Below are 23,015 nucleotides of genomic sequence, written 5' to 3' on the forward strand. Positions count from 1 at the left end.
CTGGAAGAGTATATGTCAAAGCAGTGTTTGTCATTTGGGACATCACAGAATCATCAGGGTGTAACTTTAACACATTCCTCTAATCATTTCATAAAATTTAACAAGGGCTCAGCATAAGTATGGCAAGGGTATTTCCTTCGGTTCACTTACCTCCAGGGACTGCTTGCCATGAGGCATTGAAGCCTCTCCCATTTATGGAGCTGTCGGTCTTAAATCGGATGGCTAGTGCATTTCCAGTGCTGGAGACCTGCATGGGGTTCACAGATGATCTCTGGTAGCACAACTGGGTTAATCTGGGAGAGTAGAAATCAGGGCCTCCATAGACCTAATACGGGGATGGAGAAAAAAAGGACTTAAGAGACATATTTAAGCAATTTCAGCCCTTCCCCTAGCTCCTTGTACTCTTGAATCTATTATGATTAGAGACTGAAATGTAAGCCTCCTTGGGTGGGAATGAACTATAACCCTGAGCTGAGTTTTCAAAAGCACTCCCTTTGCCTTAGAACACAGAAGTTGAATCACCCACAAAATGCCTGCTTCCTTCATCAGCCAGAACTGTAGAGGTGGACTGAGTAGATTATTCCAGAATCTTCCCTATTTCCTCCCTCATTCCTTCTTCCTCGTGTTTCTGGAATTTACTGCTTTCTATGGCAGAGACACTTCAGCTAATATAGTCTTAAGTCTGATTTTCCGACTCTTATGAGCACATAGGAATAATAGTAGAATTTCGTGTGTTTATGAAATTTGGGTTCACTGAAAACTAGTACTTTTCTAGTTATATGATTAAGAATTTTCATCTACTCTGCATACTGAATATTTTATAAGATTAAGCATCAAAATATAATGCATTTGCTTCTTCAGAGGAAGTGTGCTCTGGAGTATACTCACAAAGGAAACACTATAGATCTTCCTGTGCCTGCTCCCAGGAACTTGAACAAGAGCCTCCTTGAGAATTACCCCAGACTCTGTAGTTCCTAGATGACTCCCTCTACCTCCACCATTCTTGGCTTCAGACCTCCTACACTCCTCCAAATTTGTCCAACTCTCAGTCTGACCGGGATCCAACAACTCCATGACACATTCCTCAGAAAAGGATCCCTTTGGTCCCATCTCCATGAAACCTCACACACTGGTTTCTGAATCTTCCCTAGATTCTTCTCTAGTAGGTGTGAAATCAAAAAGAAGATATTGACCCCCTCATCTTCAGGTCTTGTCAAACTTGAATTTGTAAGGAAAAAGACCACTGTGGACGAAAATTTTCAAGTATATTGGCAACTGAGTCCTTCAGAACTGCACACACACACACACACACACACACACACACACACACACACTTCACACACACTTGCCATGTACACAAATCAACACTCAGGGCCAAAGCCAGGAAAGGGGCTCTCTGGGAGGTCTGTGCTTGGTGTCCCCCCACCTCTTCCATCTGGGCAGCTCTCCCCCATTCCTCAGGCCCCCCCCCAGCCCACCCTCAGGCCCTCTGCTGACTGATAGGGAAATCACTCAAGTGTTCTCTGGGGAGAGAGAGAGAGTGAGAACAAGAAGCCTGCTTTGGGGGTGGAGTACATGATTGGAATCTATAATGACTTCTTTGTCTGATTAATTCCCCCCAGCCATGTGGGGAAAGGCCAAAATGAATGCAACTGCTGTTTCCCAGAGGGCTGAGCACAAGGACTGTAATTGCAAAGGAATGAAGCAAGCCCACTGCTTCAGGCTTATTTGTATTAGAAGGAGCTGATGTTTGTGTGGCCCCCTAAGTGCCATCAAAAGCAGGACTTCAGGAAGAGCCTCATGTGGCCCTTTACACATACACATATGCAAATGGAAGGACAGAGAGGGCTTCTTGTTTAGGGTCCTTCCCCATTTTCAAGAATTCCCTATCCCACCCCACCCCCAGAGCAGGCCGCTGACCGCATGTGCTCCCAATCATCCAAGCCCAATAACCTGCACACTTTTAAAGAGAACGCTGAGCACTCATGCTAAGTCCTAACAATGAAAACCTGCACGTCAGCAAAATATTCTTTTGTTTTCTCTGCTCATGAGTCCCCTTGAGATCACAAACATAATGGGTATGAGTTGGCTGGCCTAGAAGCCTCCAGAAGAATAAACACCACCAATTTTGACATTCTTTGCTTCCCCCTCTCGCTGCTGGACTGAACTCACAAACTAGCACCGCACAGGGAACAGCCAGAGCTCACTGCCCACACCAAACAATTGCCCTGGTTCATTACACCAAGGAGTGGACTTCCTTTCCTGCAGGATGCCAGCTCAGGCTCTCTCTGCAGAGCTTTCTCAGAGACCGAAGTAAAATCAGTGTTTCCATGGCCAACACAATAGAATGGTGATTTGGGCTTTCACAAATAAAACCGATGGTTACCATGTGGCCCAAAGAGGAAAGAGATGGAAAGAATTTCAGGGTGTGGTTCATTCCACTACAGCATATGACTACACTTTGGGGGAAAAAGAATTGGTCTGATGATCAGAGATTAAAATGTGTTTTTAGCAAATGTTCAGGAGGGAGAACATTTCAAAGCCTACGGTTTTAATCTGTTTTGAACATTTCTTTCTGCTCTGTTAGCTCCATTTATTGTTACAATCAAGTCAGCATTCCGGAGTTATGAGTAACCACACGGCTATTGCTTTAGGCAACTGACCACTTTCTGGATGATGATTTTTGAGGGAAAAAATGGTTCTTGGCTATATCTGGTGAATCCCATAAGTCTGATACCTGGTGACAGTTAGGTCCCACTTGATTGCACTCAGTGGATCAGTGTGCAGCTGAGACATGGGCTGCATTTCTAGACCAAGCATTTCTAGACCTATAACAGGGATATAAACTTTAAAACCTACTGCTCACATGCTATCAGTGACTAAGGAATGAGGGATGGAAAAAAATCATTTTATTGTTTTTAGCCCAGATTTACCACAGTACTTTCCATCTGAGTCGAACATTTCAGAGAAGCAAAAAGGTTTTGAACAAAAAGTCAAAGGGTTGTTCCTTTCAGCCTTAAGAAGAAAACTTTCCTCACATATTTAAGGACCTTGAGATTTTCCTCCAAACTCTGCTCTTAATGGGACTTGGGAGACCACTGCAATGTCAGCTTGTCCTAATAAAAATAAACCCCAAGGAGATTGCTGCGTTTTCTCAGAAACATTTCTGTGCAGGCATGGAACCTCTCTGAATGCTGCCCGATGCCCCCTAGTCCCTGATTTTTGTCTCTCTGTTATTTAGGCTGTTTGCAAGGAATGACCTCTCTCTCTGCTTTCTCACGTAATGGGTGTGACAAAAAGCACAATAAGCCCATTTACATTTTGCCAAGTGGGCAACAATCACATGCACTTTGGAATATGAGAGTGAAAAGTTTGGAACATGCACATTGCTGTGGAGGATTTGTTGCCAGCCCTCTGTAAGTGTTAAGGGGTTTTATGTAACCAGTAATATCTGTGTTGGCAAGGGAAACCATTTGAGTGCTCCATATGTGAGTGTTAGTCCAACTTCATATTGAGAGTGTGAACATAGGGAGCTGTATTCTCTCCTACAACCTTTTTCTACTCTGAGATGGAATGATTTGGCAGCACATTGGCTTTGAAGACAAGGGAATGGGTTTGATCCAAGACCTTCCAGCCTTGTACCCAATTCCATTTCCTGTAGCAATGTCCTGCTGCAGAGAGACTTGTGCAACTCAATGTAATTCCTAGTGACTCTCCATCCACTCATGGAGGGGATGATTTTAGAAGCCCATTTCTTTTCAAGGTGAGAACGTGCTTTGTAATCAGATAAAGTTTTTTAAGTGTTAAAGTTTTCTATGAGGTACACCCTACCCATTTTAATCTCTTGCAGACTGAAAACATCTATGGTTTTTATACTGATTTTCAGGGAGCATTGAGTAATAACCAGGTTCACTTTTTAACCCTTTCACTCACCATTCACGTGATCATGCAAAAGTCCATTAATTTAAGCCTAGGTTTTGACAACTATTAAATGGGGACAAAATAATCCCCCATTGAATTATTCAACATTCAAATAAGAATATAGCTGTAAAAGTTCCTTTGTAAATCATTAGTATGGATTATTTCCATGTGCCAATCAGACAATTGGATACTTTCATTCAATCCACAAACATATTAAATGTTTGCTTTTACCACGTGAAGGATATGGAAAATAAAATCCCCCAAGGAAAGGGGAAAATAGATCCTTATCTTTCACCTTACACAAAAATCAACCAAAGACCTAGGAACTAGACCAGAAACTATGCAACTCTTAGAAAAAAACACAGGGTTAACACTCCAAAATATAAGTGTAGGTAATAACTTTCTCAATAGAACCCTTAAAGCTCAGGAAATGATGCCAAGAATTAACAATTAGATGGCATTAAATTAAAAAGCTTTTGTATAGCAAGGTAAACAATTAAGAATGTGAAGAGAATGTGACCTCCTTAACAAGACCCTAAAGTGCAAGAAGTAAAATCAAGGATCAATAAATGAAATGGATTCAAATTAAAAAAATTTCTTCTCAGCAAAGCAAACAATCAATAGTGTGGAAGAGAGCCTTCAGATTGGGAGAAAATCTTTATCACATGCTCCTTTGTTAAAGCATTAATCTCTAAGATATATAAAGGATTCAAAAAACTTAACACCAAAAAAGCAAAGAACCCAATTGATAAATGAGCTAAGGAACTGAAGAGACACTTCACAGAAAAAGAAATACAATCAATCAACAAATATATGAAAAAAAAATGTTCAACATCTCTGGCAATTTGAGAAATGCAAATCAAAACTACATGAGATTTCATCTCAACTCCAGTCAGAATGGCAATCTTCAAGAATTCAAGCAACAATAAGTGTGTGTGAGGATGCGGGGAAAAGGTACACTCATATATTATTGGAGGGACTGCAAATTGGTACAACCACTATGGAAAGCAGTATGGAGATTCCTCAGAAAACTTGGAATGGAACCATCATTTGACCCATCTATCCCACTCCTCAGTTTATACCCAAAGGACTTAAAATCAGCATATTACAGTGACACAGCCACATCAAGGTTTATAGCAGCTCAATGCACAATAGCTAAACTATGGAACCAACCTAGGTGTCCTTCAATAGATGAATGGATAAAGAAAATGTGGTATATATATTCAATGGAATATTATTCAGCTTTAAAGAAGAATGAAATTATGGCATTTGCCAGTAAATGGATGGAGTTGGAGACTATCATACTAAGCGAAAAAAGCCAATCCCAAAAAACCAAAGGCTGAATGTTTTCTCTAATATGTGATGCTAACTCACAATAAAGGGGGTGAGAGACTAAAGAAGAATAGAGTTACCTTAGATTAGGTAGAAGGAAGTGAGAGGAGGGGAGAGAGGGGAGTGGATGTGGGGATAGGAAGGATAGTAGAATGGAACAGATATTATTACTTTATGTATATATGTGGCTGCATGACCAATGTGATTCTATAACATGTACACTCAGAAAAATGAGAAATTATATCCCGTCTATGTATGATATATCAAAGTGCATAAATGTATTCTACTGTCATGTATAACTAATTAAAACAAATAAAAAATTTTTAAAAAAGAATGTGAAGAGAGAGCCTACAGAATGGGAGAAAATGTTTGCATACTCTTCTGATAGAAGATGAATATCCAGAATACATAAAGAACTCAAAAAACTTAAATCCCCCACCAAAAAAAAAAAAAAACCCACAGTAAGTGGGCAAATGAGCTAAACAAATACTTCTCAAAAGAAGAAATACAAAAAACCAACAAATATATTTAAAAATGTTCAACAACTTAAGCAATTAGGCAAATGCAAATCAAAACTACACTGAGATTTAATCTCACTTCAGTTAGAGTGTCAGTCATCAAGAATATCAATAATAAAAATGTTGTAGAGAAGACAGAAAAAAGAAACACTTTTATATTCTTGGTAGGATTGTCAATGAGTACAACCATTATGGAACTGAGTATGGAGTTTCCTCAAAAGACTAGGAATGGAATCGCCTCTTGACCCAGTTATACCACTCCTCCGTATTTATCCTAAAGAATTAAGGGCATCATACTACAGGGATAGATGCATACCAATGTTTATAGCAGCACAATTCACAATAGCCAAACTATGGAATCAGCCTAGGTGTCCACTGATGGGTGAATGAATAATAGGAAAAAAATGCGATATATACACACAACGGAGTTTTACTCAGTCATGAAGAAGAACGAAATTATGTCATTTGATGAAAAATAGGTGGAACTTTTAATCAAAATAAGCCAAACAAAAAGTCAAGAGTAATATGTTTTCTTTTGTATCTGGAAGCTCGAAAGGAATAAGGTAAAAAAAAAAAAAAAGATGGGGAAGGGAGATCTCATGAAAATCCAAGGGAGAACAGTAGAGCAAAGGAAAAGGGACCAGAGGAAGAGAGTGAAGAGAAGAAGGCAAGGGGGAAATAATGGGGAATGATACCAACCAACTTATAGCATCATATTGTGTCCAAGTTCAAATATGTCACAATGAATTCCACCATTATGTATGAGTATAATGTTCCGATAAAAATATGGGAACATATATTAAAAAAATAATCCAAATACCTCACACTACGTAAGTGACCATTAAAAAACAAAAAAAGCCATCTGCAGGAGGAGCACCCTGCTGCCCCCCCTCAGAGGCTTCTGCAGCCGAGAGGACCATTCCTGGGCTTGCTGCCAGTGTCTGCTCTCTGCACACTGCAGCCCAAATGCTTTTCTCCCTAAGCAAGTTTTCTCAGACTTCAAGTGTGGGGTGTTCATAATCCCAAGCACAATCTTAATTGATGGGGCCCACAGTTAGGAGACCAATGCCTCAGAAGTATCCAGAGGACTGAACCCAGTGGTCCATAGGGGCTCCCTCTGTGGCTCTCCCTCCCTGCCCCTGTATTCACACAGTTTCTTGCTGGTCTCACTTCTTCATTGAACTGCCCACAGCCAAGGCCCTCAGGCACTGCTGGGAGGGAAACCTAAACTAAGATATTAATCCCATATGCTTACCAACATTATTCATGAAGGGCTGATACTGACAAGAATGTCTAAGAATAGCAAGCAGCTGACCACTGGAAAGAATGTGGCCATCTCTACAGAGTGATTTCCAGTTCTACCCCCAATTCTGGAATGTGCTGGAAAACCACCTTCACTTCCTACCTCCAGGATGTCATATCTGCAGGTCTCATGATATTCCACATCGAAGTCATGGATGGTGAGCTGAATGCTGCTCCCTGGGGCAGTGCTAATGTACCAGAGGCACTCCTTGCTGGGTGGATACCTGTCAGGATACCCGGGGCTGCTGAAGGAGCCCGTGGCTCCTGATAACTCTCCACCACAACCTGCGAAAACAGCAAAGCTCAGTCAGTTCCGAGTGGGCACTAGAACCTGGAAGAAATGCAAAAATTCAGCTCATTAAAGGACATTGAAAATACACAATGCCCAGTTTAGGAGAAAACTAAGTTATAACAATGTTCATGCAATTATGAAGCAATAAGAAGGGAGTGGGGGTACAGCTCAGGGGCAGAGTGCATGCTTTGCATGCACCAGGCCCAGGGTTTAAACTCTCAGCTTCAAAGCAAAAGAAATAAAGAGGGGGGGAAATCATATTTAGCATTTATTAAATCTATTCTTTTAAAAGAAATGTTATGTTATTTATGTAACAGTGCTCAGATCTTATTTTCACCATACCAAGCTTTTGGTACTTTTTCAAAATATTATTCTAAGTTTTAGATTTTCTTCATAATATTTAGGTGAGAATGACATCGAAGGAAGTACAATGATTATGTGAGTAACATTAATAACCTCCGTGTCTCTGGGTCTTCAGCTTCCTTGTTGCTAGTACATTATTTCTAAGTCAATTTCAGATCTAAGAACTAGAATTCTAAGTGACAAACATTCTGAAATTTGCACAAGAGACTGTAGAAAATAAAATTTAAAAAAAAGTATACAACACAGGTCCCGAGCCAAGGAATTTATGTCTAAACCAAACCCCAAACCAACAAATAACTAAAAACCTAACCAAGGAAAACGAGAACAGTATATGTTTATGAATTCTCATATAGCTCATGTCTCAGAAAGCATTTAGGCCAGGTCATTACAACAAATCGCCAAATGTTGCAGCATGAGGCACACAGTAGAAAACTGCTTACCACTCATAGAGTGCTTATGTGATTTATAGGTATTTCCTATTTTGACACTCAGAATAACCACATGAGGTAGGCACTATTACTATTGCATTTCTTAAATGAGCAAATCAGTGCGGAGGTCAAGTGTCTTGCCCAAGGTTCTCTGGCTTGTAAGCCGCAGAGCTAGGTTCCCAACTGATGTAACCCCTATGTCTAGGAGTTCTACATTAACCATCTACAGATCAAAAATATTTAGAAAAATTTTGCATCTTTCTTGAATATGTGCTGACTCTTTTTGGTCACTATTCATTAAATAATACTGTATAATAACTGTAAATACACAGTATTTACACTGGATTAGGTTCTATGAGTAATCAAACGATTATTTCAATATAAGGGAGGATGTGCATAGGTTATATGTGAATCCCATGCCATTCTATACAAGGGCATCTGGGATTTGAGTATGCAGGGTGTCATGGAACCAATCATCTGTGTTCTCTAGGTGCCCACCGAGCCTAGAGGAATTCAGAGACCACAGGGTGGAGAGGGAGAGAGTTCTCTACAAAAGTCTGATCTAAGGAAAGCCTATTACAGATACTGAGAGAAAAAAAGCAAAAAAGATCATCTTTTCTAATAGCAATTTTTTGTGATCAAAAAAATCATTTTTAATGTTCACATTTCTGGATTTTCTTTCTTACTTTTTTCAGGATATTCTTTATTGGTTGGTAAATTCTTGCAAGTGCTTTCTCATAGTCTGTTTCAAGGTTTTTCAAGTTTAAAAATAATAGCTCTTCTTCAGTCTTATGAATAAATGTGTGTCTTATGAATAAATCTGAGATACTAAATACATGAGATACTAAATTTGAGATTTTGTCTACAATCCATCATCTGCAAATTCCTATACAGTGAGATCCAAAAAAAAGTTTAAAAAATTCTCTGTGGTGTCACATGCCTGTAATCCCAGCAGCTCAGGAGACAGAAACAAGAAGACTGCGAGTTCAAAAACAGACTCAGCAAAAGCGAGGTGCAAAGCAACTTAGTGAGCCCCTGTCTGTAAATAAAATACAAAATAGACTGGGGATGTGGCCCAGTGGTCCAGTGCCCCGAGTTCAATCCCCGGTACCCCCACCCCCACCCCCAAAAAATTCTCCATATAAAATTCCTACTAAACTGAGAAAAGCTGAAGAGAATTCTAGGAAGAACCACAATTCCATAAAGAAACCCAATTCCAGGTCACTGTCACTACCTTCTTGAGTAGCCATCTCGTGTTTCCACTTGAAAACCTGTTTCCAGACTTTAACTTTGTTGCCCAGGGCACTATCTTTCCTACATCCTGCAAAGTTCTCTCTTATTTCTGACTAAAGCCCTATGAAAAAAACTATTTAAAATTAGATGTGCTGACATTGTTTATATACTGTGGTGAATGTTAAGAAAACAAAGTGCCATAAAAGATTAGAAAATATTTGTCCTACTCTAACAACACATGGAAAATGTTCCTGAAGCCAAAATCAATACAGTTGTACCTATCTTCAGTACCACTGCCCGACCCTAGGGAGCTCCATTCACAGTACCTTCCAGAAAATGATGCTTCCTCAAGTTGGGCAACACAGTGGCGGGACTGGTATCCATTGTGCTCAGATATAGCATCTTTGCTTAAATACCATATAAGGGATTGAAGCTACTCTGTCTATGAAGGATATTCTTGATATCCCTTGTGTCACATAAATAATCCAAAGGGGGAAAAAAAAACCTTTTGAGGAAAATAACTTGGTGTGCCCAGGATACAAGAGAGAACAAGGAAATGGAAGCTTGAATATTTCATTTTACTTCGCTTTGGTTCATTAGCCAACGTAATTCAAGTTTTTTTTAAACCATAGTTAACTCATCTAAAGCCCTGTAGCATAGTTTTCCATAGTCTTTTCCAATTGTTTTAGGTTTCCTTGTAAATTCCTTTGCAAATAACAGGATACTAATACCCTTAAACCAGTCACTGTTCACTGGAATGATAATATCAAATTCTTGGCATTCAGTGATGCTTTGAAAAAATCAGTTATAGCTCTGTAGCCCCTTCAGTGCCCTTTCTCCTAAGATTTAAAAATGAACAACGAACAAGATTTGTTTAATTGCTGAGTACACATAGCACTTGCCTAGCATGCAAGAAGGCCTGAGATGCTTATCCCCCACCTCCCACCCCTCAAAAAAGTTTGTTTAAAAAAAAGAGCAAAAGTTTCGTTTTATGTATGTCATATTCTGTTCTCATCAAAAGCACCTGTGTGTACCTTTTAAAGAGAAATTCCAATATTATAAATGATACTCTGTTGGGGAAAAAAATAAAGAGGCTATAACAAAAAAAGAAACTATTAGAACTTGAAATTCTTTCAAGTTTGTTTCTTTTACTCTTTTACGCACTTACCACCTCTGAAGTTAAACATATCAAAAGGTAGCATATTTAAAAGTTCACATCAAATGCAAAATAGAATATGTAATTTAGTAGCATTTTATGGTTGACGTGGTAAAACACTAGAAAATAAAGTCAATTCTGATAACGATGGTAGAAATTTAATTGCACTTTTTAAAAAATTTTTGTGGTACTGAGAATTGAACGCAGGACCCTTTGTGCGCTAGACAGTGGTTTACTGGTGAGCTACATCAATGCCTTTTTATTTTTATGTATTTTTATTTTAAAATAGGGTCTCACTAATTCACTCAGTCTGGCCTCTAATTTGCATTCCTCCTGCCTCCCTCCTAAGTTGCTGGGATAACAGGGGTGCACCACTGCACATGGCCTGAAATAAGTTTTTGTCTCTTGCATGTGACAACCACTCTACCCCTGCTGTTTATTCTATCTTAAGACTACTCAGATGTGGGACAAGCTATGAGAAGGACTTCGAGCTAAAAAAAGAATCACTAGCTAGAAATCCATGAGGAGCTGAAGAAGATGTAAGAAATTAGTTGTTGAGATGGCGGCGAAGGGAGTGCAGCACACCAGTACGCTGCGCCACTGTGCGGGAGAAACACGAGGTGAAACAGCTGAAGGCTACCTTGGTGGGAATCCCCAGTGAAATTGAGGTGCTCCAGAATCTAGAGGACAGAATTCCAGCGCGCGGGATTCGGCTGCAGGGGCTTGGTCGCGGGTGATTTCTCCGCACGGAGGGAAACAGTACCTGGTCGGCGGACCGCCCCGTGGATGGAGTCTGGGACGCGCCCAAGTTAATTAGCCGCGAGGTACCAGAGAGGGATTACAGCGAAGCGGATTCTGGAGGCTCCTGCCAGTGGCACACTGGCCGCGCTGAGTGCTGAGTCCCAGCTTTGAAACAGAGGAGAGAACCGGTCCAGTTCGATTCCCGACACCGGTCAGAACACGGAGGAGGACAGCAGCCGCCATCATGGAGAGCTGATGCAATCATCCCTGTTTTCTACTGATCTCGGCTCATTCAACTACGGAACAGGTGATTTCAGGCTGGTATTTGCCTGCGTCGCGCAGACAGATCGCACAGGCTCGGGACCGGAAAATCTGAGGAGAATACTCTTCGGGCCTCACCCCTGGCAAGGCAGGCGCCGGGCTTTGAGCGGCCAGATTCTAGTTCCCCGGGTGGCGTTGGCCCAGGGCGGGAGATCCTTCGGGGACTCCGGGCGTGGCTCTAACTCCCGGAACAGTTTTGGCCCGGGGCTAGGGAACCCACGGGGACTGCGTCTTTGACCCTGCCCCTGTCTGAGCGTACACTGAGCTGGGAGAGGTTGGAGCTGCCAGGCTCGGGCTCCCGGGGCTGCCTGGGCCTGAGGCTGGGGTACCTCTGTGGAGCCTGCTCCGAGCAGAGTGTGGCAGGGATCGGAGAGGCTGGGTTCTGGCTCTCGTGGCTGCTTGAGCCCAGGGCCGCGGAGCCTGCGGGGACCGCGAGCTGAGGCCAGCCACAAGTGAAACTTGCGACGAGGGGCAGTGGGACTCTGTCTCCTGGAACAGTTTTGGCCCGGAGCTGGGGAGCCCGCGGGAAGTGCGTCTTAGACTCTGCTCCCAGCGGAGCGTGCACCGAGCAGGGAGAGTCTGGTGCGGCCAGGCTTCGGCACCGAGCAGGGAGAGTCTGGTGCGGCCAGGCTTGGGCTCCTGGGGCTGCTTTGGCCTGGGATTGGGGAGCCCGCAGCGGTTGCCCTGAGGAGCCTGCTCCTAGCAGAACGTGGCGGGGATCGGAGAGACCGGCTCCTGGCTCCCGAAGCGGCTCTGGCTCAGGGTTGGGGATCCTACAGGGACTGCTTCTTGGTCCGGGTCCTGCTGGGTGCTGCGGGGGCCTGGGGGGCAGAGTGGAGCTGCCTCCTGCGCCAAGAGCAGGCTAAGGGTCCCGCTGGTGTGGTATCGCGACACCCCAACTGCAGCTGGGGCCGAGGAGAGTAGCCACCCACGCCTGGAACAGGACCAGCGACCCGACGGCAGGGTAGCCAAGTCAACCCACTTGGAGTGGAGGCCGTGAAGAGCTGCCGTCTGACCCTGCAAGGTAGGCAGTCCTGCGTCCCACTGGCAGGACAGGCTCGGCAGCCTGCCAGTGTGGTGGACGAGTAGCATCGAGGCAGTCACGTCACACTGGTTGGAGTGGGGGTTGAACAGAGCCACCGCCAGCATCCGGAAGGAGCCCAGAGGCCCGTTGGAGAGGCAGTTAGGTATCCCCACTGGGAGTGGGGGCTGAGCAGAACTGCTGCCCAGGCCTGCAGGGTGGGCAGATCTGAGACCCACCGGCGGAACAGGCTTGGAGGCCGACCAGCATGGTAGACACGTCACATCAATTGGAGTAGGGGTGGAGAAGAGCTGCCGCCCACATCCGGATCAGGACCAATGATCCGAGGACATGGTAGGAACGCCACCGCAATTGGAGTGGGGGCAGAGTAGAGCAGCCACCCGTGCCCGCAGGGCGGGCAGACCTACGACCAACCAGCGTAGTGGATAGATCACCCTGATTACAGGAGGATCACAGCCACTACCCGCCCTACAAGAGAGATATCCCAACTATACAAGAGCAACATAAATAAACAGGGGGAAAAATTTCAAAAACACAACAGTTTCACCAAGCAGAAAGAAACGCAAGCAACATGAAAAGACAAGGAAAGAAAGGACCACAAGCAATGCAGGTCAACTCAACTCTAGAAGAGGTAGTAGCTGCAACAGATGGAATGTCAGCTAAAGAGTTCAGGAAATACATGCTTCAGATGATCTGGAGTCTCAAGGAAGACATGAGACAGCAAAATCAGACAATGAAAGATCACATTGACAAGGAACTACAGAAACAAATCCAGGAAGTAAAAGATCAATTTCACAGGGAGTTAGAAGTAATAAAAAACAAACAAATAGAAATCCTAGAAATGCAGGAAGCAATAAACCAACTTAAAACCTCAATTGACAATACTACCAGCAGAATAGATCACTTAGAAGATAGAACATCATACAATGAAGACAAAGTATTTCAATTTGAGAAGAACATAGACAGTTCAGCAAGACTGCTAAGAAACCATGAGCAGAACATTCAAGAAATATGGGATAACATTAAAAGACCAAACTTAAGAGTCATTGGGATACAGGAGGGCACAGAGCTCCAAACCAGAGGAATGAACAATCTATTCAATAAAATAATACGAGAAAACTTCCCAGACTTGAAGAATGAAACAGAATCCCATATCCTAGAAGCCTACAGGACGCCAAAAGTGCAAAATCATAAGAGATCCACACCTAGACACATTATAATGAAGATGCCCAACATACAGAATAAGGAGAGAATTTTAAAAGCTACAAGCAAAAGAAAGCAGATTACATTTAGGGGCAAACCAATCAGGATAACAGCTGATCTCTCAACACAGACTCTGAAAGCTAGAAGATCCTGGAATAACATTTTTCAAACACTGAAAGAAAATGGGCTCCAACCAAGAATCGTGTATCCGGCGAAATTAAGCTTCAGGATGGAAGATGAAAGTAAAACCTTTCACGATAAACAAAAGTTAAAAGAATTCGCAGCTAGAAAACCATCTCTTCAAAAAATTCTTGGCAAAACATTACAGGAAGAGGAAACTGAAAATAACATTGAAAACCATCAGTGGGAGGTAGGACAGTAAAGGGGGGAAAGTAATCAAAGAGGAAAACTAATCAGGTTTAGTAACATAAATAAACAAATATGACTGGAGGAACAAACCTAATCTCAATAATAACCCTAAATGTTAATGGCTTAAACTCATCAATTAAGAGACACAGGCTAGTCAAATGGATCACAAAACAAGATCCAACAATATGTTGCCTACAGGAGACGCATTTGATAGGAAAAGATATACATAGACTGAAGGTGAAAGGCTGGGAAAAATCATTCCACTCATATGGACTGCAGAAACAAGCAGGAGTGTCCATACTCATATCAAACAAAATAGATTTCAAGCCAAAGTTAATCAAAAAGGATAAAGAGGGACACTGCATACTGCTCAAGGGAACCATACACCAACAAGACATAACAATCATAAATATATATGCCCCAAACAATGGTGCAGCTACGTTCATCAAGCAAACTCTTCTCAAGTACAAGAGTCTAATAGACCACCATACAATAATCATGGGAGACTTCAACTAACCTCTCTCACCACTGGACAGATCTTCCAAACAAAAGTTAAATAAGGAAACTATAGAACTCAACAACACAATTAACAACCTAGATTTAATTGACATATATAGAATATACCACCCAACATCAAGTAGTTACACTTTTTTCTCAGCAGCACATGGATCCTTCACAAAAATAGATCATATATTATGTCACAGGACAACTCTTAGACAATATAAAGGAGTAGAAATAATACCATGCATCTTATCTGATCATAATGGAATGAAACTGAAAATCAACGATAAAAGAAGGAAGGAAAAATCATGCATCACGTGGAGAATGAACAATAGGTTACTGAATGATCAATGGGTCATAGAAGACATCAAGGAGGAAATTAAAAAATTCTTAGAGATAAATGAAAACACTGACACAACATATCGGAATCTATGGGACACATTGAAAGCAGTTTTAAGAGGAAAATTCATTGCTTGGAGCGCATTCCTTAAAAAAAGAAAAAACCAACAAATAAACGATCTCATATATCATCTCAAAATCCTAGAAAAAGAAGAGCAAAACAACAGCAAAAGAAGTAGAAGGCAAGAAATAATTAAAATCAGAGCTGAAATTAATGAAATCGAAACAAAAGAAACAATTGAAAAAATTGACAAAACCAAAAGTTGGTTCTTTGAAAAAATAAATAAAATTGACAGACCCTTAGCCATGCTAACGAAGAGAAGAAGAGAGAGAACTCAAATTACTAGCATACGGGATGAAAAAGGCAATATCACAACAGACACTTCAGAAATACAGAAGATAATCAGAAATTACTTTGAATCCTTATACTCCAATAAAATAGAAGATAGTGAAGGCATCGATAAATTTCTTAAGTCATATGATCTGCCCAGATTGAGTCAGGAAGATATAGACAGCCTAAACAGACCAATAACAATAGAGGAAATAGAAGAAACCATCAAAAGACTACCAACTAAGAAAAGCCCAGGACCGGACGGGTATACAGCAGAGTTTTACAAAACCTTTAAAGAGGAACTAACACCAATACTTTTCAAGCTATTTCAGGAAATAGAAAAAGAGGGAGAACTTCCAAAGACATTCTACGAGGCCAACATCACCCTGATACCTAAACCAGACAGAGACACTTCAAAGAAAGAAAACTACAGTCCAATATCTCTAATGAACCTAGATGCAAAAATCCTCAATAAAATCCTGGCGAATCGGATTCAAAATCGTATCAAAAAAATTATACACCATGATCAAGTAGGATTCATCCCTGGGATGCAAGGCTGGTTCAATATACGGAAATCAATAAATGTTATTCACCACATCAATAGACTTAAAAATAAGAACCATATGATCATCTCGATAGATGCAGAAAAAGCATTCGACAAAGTACAGCATCCCTTTATGTTCAAAACTCTAGAAAAATTAGGGATAACAGGATCATACCTCAACATTGTTAAAGCAATCTATGATAAGCCACAGGCCAGCATCATTCTGAATGGAGAAAAATTGAAGGCATTCCCTCTAAGATCTGGTACAAGACAGGGATGCCCTCTCTCACCACTTCTGTTCAACATAGTCCTCGAAACACTGGCCAGAGCAATTAGACAGATGAAAGAAATTAAAGGCATAAAAATAGGAAAAGAAGAACTTAAATTATCACTATTTGCAGACGATATGATTCTATACCTAACAGACCCAAAAGGGTCTACAAAGAAACTATTAGAGTTAATAAATGAATTCAGCAAAGTGGCGGGATATAAAATCAACACGCATAAATCAAATGCATTCCTGTATATCAGCGACAAATCCTCTGAAACGGAAACGAGGACAACTACTCCATTCACAATATCCCCCCAAAAAATAAAATACCTGGGAATCAACCTAACAAAAGAGGTGAAAGACCTATACAATGAAAACTACAGAACCCTAAAAAGAGACATAGAAGAAGACCTCAGAAGATGGAAAAATATACCCTGTTCATGGATAGGCAGAACTAACATCATCAAAATGTCGATATTACCAAAAGTTCTCTATAAGTTCAATGCTATCCCAATCAAAATCCCAACAGCATTTCTTGTAGAAATAGATAAAACAATCAGGAAATTCATATGGAATAATAAAAGACCCAGAATAGCAAAAACAATGCTAAGCAGGAAGTGTGAATCAGGCGGTATAGCGATACCAGACTTCAAACTATACTACAGAGCAATAGTAACAAAAACAGCATGGTACTGGTACCAAAACAGGCGAGTGGACCAATGGTACAGAATAGAAGACACAGTAACCAATCCACAAAACTACAACTATCTTATATTTGATAAAGGGGCTAAAAGCATGCAATGGAGGAAGGATAGCATCTTCAACAAATGGTGCTGGGAAAACTGGAAATCCATTTGCATCAAAATGAAACTGAATCCCTTTCTCTCGCCATGCACAAAAGTTAACTCAAAATGGATCAAGGAGCTCGATATTAAATCAGAGACACGGCGTCTGATAGAAGAAAAAGTCAGCTATGATCTACATACCGTGGGGTCAGGCTCCAAATTCCTCAATAGGACACCCTTAGCGCAAGAGTTAACAACCAGAATCAACAAATGGGACTTACTCAAACTAAAAAGTTTTCTCTCAACAAAAGAAACAATAAGAGAGATAAACAGGGAGCCTACATCCTGGGAACAAATCTTTACCCCACACACTTCAGATAGAGCCCTAATATCCAGAGTATACAAAGAACTCAAAAAATTAGATAATAAGATAACAAATAACCCAATCAACAAATGGGCCAAGGACCTGAACAGACACTTCTCAGAGGAGGACATACAATCAATCAACAAGTACATGAAAAAATGCTCAACATCGCTAGCAGTCAGAGAAATGCAAATCAAAACCACCCTAAGATACCATCTCACTCCAGTAAGATTGGCAGCCATTAAGAAGTCCAACAACAACAAGTGCTGGCGAGGATGCGGGGAAATCGGTACACTTGTTCATTGTTGGTGGGACTGCAAAATGGTGCAGCCAATTTGGAAAGCAGTATGGAGATTTCTTGGAAAGCTGGGAATGGAACCACCATTTGACCCAGCTATTCCCCTTCTCGGTCTATTCCCTAAAGACCTAACAAGAGCATGCTACAGGGACACTGCTATATCAATGTTCATAGCAGCACAATTCACGATAGCAAGATTGTGGAACCAACCTAGAAGCCCTTCAATAGATGAATGGATTAAAAAATGTGGCATTTATACACAATGGAGTATTACTCTGCATTAAGAAATGACAAAATCATAGAATTTGGAGGGAAATGGATGGCATTAGAGCAGATTATGCTAAGTGAAGCTAGCCAATCCTTAAAAAACAAATGTCAAATGTCTTCTTTGATATAAGGGGAGTAACCAAGAACAGGGTAGAGACGAAGAGCTTGAGAAGAAGATTAACATTAAACAGGGATGATAGGCGGGAGGGAAAGTGAGAGTTAAGGGAAATTGCATGGAATTGGAAGGTGAGCCTCAGGGTTATACACAATTACATATAAGAGGAAAGGAGGAGTAGGAGAAAAATTATATAAGTGGAAGAAACGATTTATAGTAGAGGGGATGGAGAGAGAGAAGGGGAGGGGAGAGGAGGGGAGGGGTGAGGGGACAGTGGAGAATGGGATAGACAGCAGAATACATCAGTCACTAGAAAAGCAATTTGTAAATCAATGGAAATGTAACTGATGTGACACAGCAATCTGTATACGGGGTAAAAATGGGAGTTCATAACCCACTTGAATCAATCTGTGAAATATGGTATATTAAGAACTATGTAATGTTTTGAACAACCAACAATAAAATAATTAAAAAAAAAGAAATTAGTTGTTCATCAAACCACAATAAAAGTTTAAAAACTCAGTTCATACGCGCATGGTAGTTTAGTTTCTAAGTGTTTTCAATAAGCACATTATCTGACTTTTAATTCATAATGCCAGTATGAGATAGGCAAGAACAAAAACGTTAGGACTATTTTAGAGATAAATAAAGAGAAGCATCAGGGTGACCTGCCCTCACCACATGGTGAACGGCAGACCTGGGACAAACCCAGATTTTCTGACACCACCCCACCAACCAGCCTGTCTCTAGTTGTGTGTTCTCTACTGTGCCTTTTTGACCACGTCAGCCCAAAGGCACTGGAATGACAGTACTGGACACTGCCCTGGGTACTGTTTTGTCCCCGTTGACTAGAGAAAAAGTCACCATAGCAACTTGGAAAAAGTAAACAAAACAAAAATCTTTTCATTGAGACAAATCTGACAAAATTTAGTATGTTAACATCACTGAGACATTAGCTTAACTGGAATACAATCATGTTTTTGAAGAGAATCATTTGCTTTTCAATATTAAATAGCTAATCTTTTTGAAACTTTTACTGGTAACTGATAATCTGATTTTATTTTCCTCTAAAATCCGAGTCATTGGCTGAAAGGAAGTCCTTACTTTATCAGCAGGAAGCACATTAATCTACTGAACACATAAAGAGGAAGAGTAAAATGCTGTTGCTAAGCCTGCTTACTTATGTAGATAATTTTAAAAAATGTTTTTTTTCATATGAGAACCTTGCTAATGCTGTTTTTGTTATTGTCTAAAACAAACTAGGAGTTATAAAATTCCAGCAAAAAATTTAATAATAATCTCCTCTGTATGTTCTATTTTTAAGTGTGTGTGTGTGTGTGTGTGTGTGTGTGTGTGTGTGTTAATAAGGACTTTGAAAAAAGAAGCCAGCAATAAAAGAATCAAACATGATCAGAGGTAGAAAGTTTAAACGGTACATTCTGCATTGTCTTATGATGGGTCAAATTTAGTCTCCTCTTTACACTGGGTATTTTCCTGAAACTACATTCCATAAATTGATAGCCTCAGAAGGGGTATCAGCTTGGAACAGACTTGGCCAAAGCCCACTGACCCAACTAGGAGCCCCTATCACCCTTATCCTTTGATTCCTGAGGGAAATGCCTGAGAAAATCAGCAGCTGGTGTTAAAAAGAAGCCCAAAAGCCAAAGTACAGTAAGAGTAAATTTTAAACACAATAAATGATAATGCTCACATATTTCATTAAAATGATTGGTTTGTATTCTAATAGTTTTGCTACAACTTAAAAATAAAAGCTTGTTCTGTCCTGTAATACCTTTGAAGCGCCTCCTGAGTTGGGCCAATTTGACTCCATCATTTAAAATGGCAGCGTAAGGAGGGACTGAAGTCAGAGAGAAGTTACCAGTAGGGACTCCTGGTGGGGTAGGTGTCCAGACCAAGGCAAGAGGAACTACCCTGCCTCCCAACCCCTGCCAAGTTCATAAACACCTGACCTTAAGAACTTGCAGATTAATTTTCTGTGGTATTTTGTGGGTTAGTACATATCTTCAAGAATGGAGACACAAGCTCGAATGATGATAAAATGAAAGCCAGGAAGAAAATTAGGTAATATAAAGGTTAAGGAATGTGAAATTCTCCTGAGAAGACCAGAGAAGGAAAAAAAAAAAAAAAGCAAAGAGAGCTGTTACAGTTTGGATGTGAGGTGTCCCCCGAAAAGCTCATTTGTGAGACAACCTAAGAAGGTTTGGAGAAGAAATGACTGGGTTATGAGAGTTTTAACCCCATTGGTGAACTAATCACCTGATGGGATTAACTGGGTGGTAACTGAAGGCAGGTGGGGTATGGCCACTTCCCTCCACCACACTCATGTTCTGCCTGCTGTCTATGGATTAAGACCTCTGAAGCCATGAGTTCCCAAATAAATTTTCCTCCTCTATAATTGTTCTGGTTGGGGTTTTTAGTCACAGCTGTGAAAAAGTTGACCAAAACAAGGACAAAGCAAGGTGACTCCAAGAGTGAAGAAAGTTCTCCCAAGCTACAGAACACTCTGTATTGGGTGGAATAATGTTTCCCCAGATATATGTCCACCAGGTAGCTGAGAAGGTACTCTTATTGGGAAATATAGTCTTTGCAAATATAATAAAGTTAAGATGAGGTCACACTGGATTAGGGTGGGACTGATGTCATTAAAAGAAAAGAGAAATGTGGACCCAGACACACACAGGGAAGAAGGCCATTAAAGATGGAGGCTGAGATTGTAGTTATGCATCTACAAAGCATGGTACACCAAGCATTTCCAGCCACCAACAAAAACTAGAATGGGTGAGGGAGAGTCTTCCCTAGAGACTCTTTTGGCAGGATGATCCTGTCAACACCTTGACTTTAGATTTTCCAGCCTCCAGAATAAAGAGAATAACTTCTCATTGTCCTAAGTCCCCCAGTTTCTGGCAGTTTGTTACAATAGCCTTTGGAAGCTAATCCTGTTCTTTCCCTGATTGAGGAGGTGGCCTGACTCCTAGGTAGCATGAAACAGTAGCAACTCTAAGGATAATGTTGGAAGAAATGTGGATTTGTAAGCTCTCTTCATTCCATCTTCTACTAATCACTTCTTGAGGTTTAGGTGATGGTCGGTCAAGGAAAAAGTTAGAAAAAAGTTACACTACAGGCAAACATGGGGCCAGGCACCACAGTAGGAGGAAAGAAACTCAGGGACTAAGGAGTTAAACTGTTATTATTTTTAGCCCTAATGAGTAAGTAAGGATTGAAAAGTTCATCTTCATCTTTGGTAGAGACTTCACTCTTGCCCCTAATTTGATGATACTACATTTTTTGTTTGTTTGTGTGTGTGTGTGTGTGTGTGTGTGTGTGATTTCTGTATATTAATAGACATGGAATAGAGTTATCTGTAATGGTAGAGTCAACACCAAGTCCCCCACCCCCGCTTATGGCCAAAAGAGAGCAAAAGAATAAGTCATAACATGAAATGAATGACTTGGACCATAAAATAGAAAATCTCAATAGCTGTTTATAGCTATAAAATGACTTATGTCACTGAATATTCAAAATTAAGGTGATCATACTCATCTGACTATCTGAAATGTCCTGGATCTGAATATTGAAATCCCTCACCTTTATACACTATTACAAAGAAAGAAACATAGTGCAGCCATATTTTAGAAGTTTTCACATAATATAAATTTCAATTTCCTGTATATGAAAGGATGAAATCCTTCATTTTAACCTAGAGACGCATACTCTATCTCATCATATTTTTATTTTAATGAACTTTATCTGTTTCCTTCTAGTCTACTCATTTCAACCAAATTAAAAAAGAGTTTCCTAGGAGAAATTCTTTGCCCCAAAAATTTTTCAGGGGAAATCAATTCCTCCATTGCTTTCTAATCCCTCTCTCCTCTCTATTTCTCTCTCTCTTCCTCTGTCTCTCTCAGATATTTTTAAAATTATTGAACATCTTTAAACAAAATATAGTCTGAAAACATCTGCCCAGGAAATGAAATGACATCAAGGCAATGACACTAATTTTGCCAGAAGTAAAAAGCCAGTCCTGAGGCTACTAGTAGTTACTTTATGAAATCCCCAAACAGGCCAAGACCGAGAAAACATGTTATCTTTATGCAACTCCCAAGTTCAACACTCATATTTCTATTTAGAAGTATTTACTCTAAACCTGCATTCTTTCAATTCCACTATTTTAGTAGACAGTCTCTTCCAGGGAAAAGTTCAGTGAGCTTCCAGGACTCTGCCTCACTCCTGCCCCCTAATTCTTTCCTTCCCTTTGTCCACAACTGCAGCCTTTCCTCCACTGGACAGCTACTCCACACCAACAAGTGGACAAGCACAGGAAGCACCATGCTGATGGTGGGGTGCAGGAGTGTCCTCTGACCCTCAGCACTCTGTCCAAGCCCAATCCTTGATTCCTGTGATTATCCTACCCAGGGGATTAGGGCACACACGACAGGCAGGCAGACAGCCCAGGTCCCCAGCTCAAGGGAGGCAAAAAAAGTAAATTATTTAGATCCTCACATGCTCCATTCCATCCTCCATCATCTATGCCCAGTCAAGCCCATCTTTTCCAAGGGGTAGGTTAGGGCCCGCTGCCCTCTCACTCTTCACTAGCATAACTACTCCCTTACATAAGCTAGTTTGTGTAACCAACCCTTAGTAACAGAATAGATATACACAATGGAATTTTACTCAGCAATGAAAGAGAATAAAATCATGGCATTTGCCGGTAAATAGATGGCGTTGGAGAAAATAATGCTAAGTGAAGTTAGCCAATCCCCCCCAAAACAAATGCCGAATGTTTTCTCTGATATAAGGAGGCTGATTCATAGTGGGGTAGGGAGGTAGAGCATGGGAGGAATAGATGAATTATAGATAGGGCAGAGGGGTGGGAGGGGAAGGGAGGAGGCAGAGAATTA

At 41.0% G+C, this 23,015-nt stretch overlaps 1 protein-coding gene across 1 annotated transcript in view; it reads right to left on the reverse strand.

Moving 5' to 3' along the window:
- The window catches only part of CUBN (cubilin), a 307,889-nt gene that overhangs the window by 168,309 nt on the left and 116,565 nt on the right, over positions 1–23,015 (reverse strand). Inside the window, exons 29-30 of the mRNA XM_081299156.1 lie at positions 7,177–7,358; positions 151–325 (exon numbers count right to left, since the gene is read on the reverse strand). Coding sequence (XP_081155282.1) covers positions 151–325; positions 7,177–7,358 — 357 coding nt within the window. The remainder of the gene's footprint in view (positions 1–150; positions 326–7,176; positions 7,359–23,015) is intronic.

The sequence above is a fragment of the Spermophilus citellus genome (genome assembly GCF_964194105.1).
Source record: "Spermophilus citellus genome assembly, chromosome: 6".
Taxonomy (NCBI): domain Eukaryota; kingdom Metazoa; phylum Chordata; class Mammalia; order Rodentia; family Sciuridae; genus Spermophilus; species Spermophilus citellus.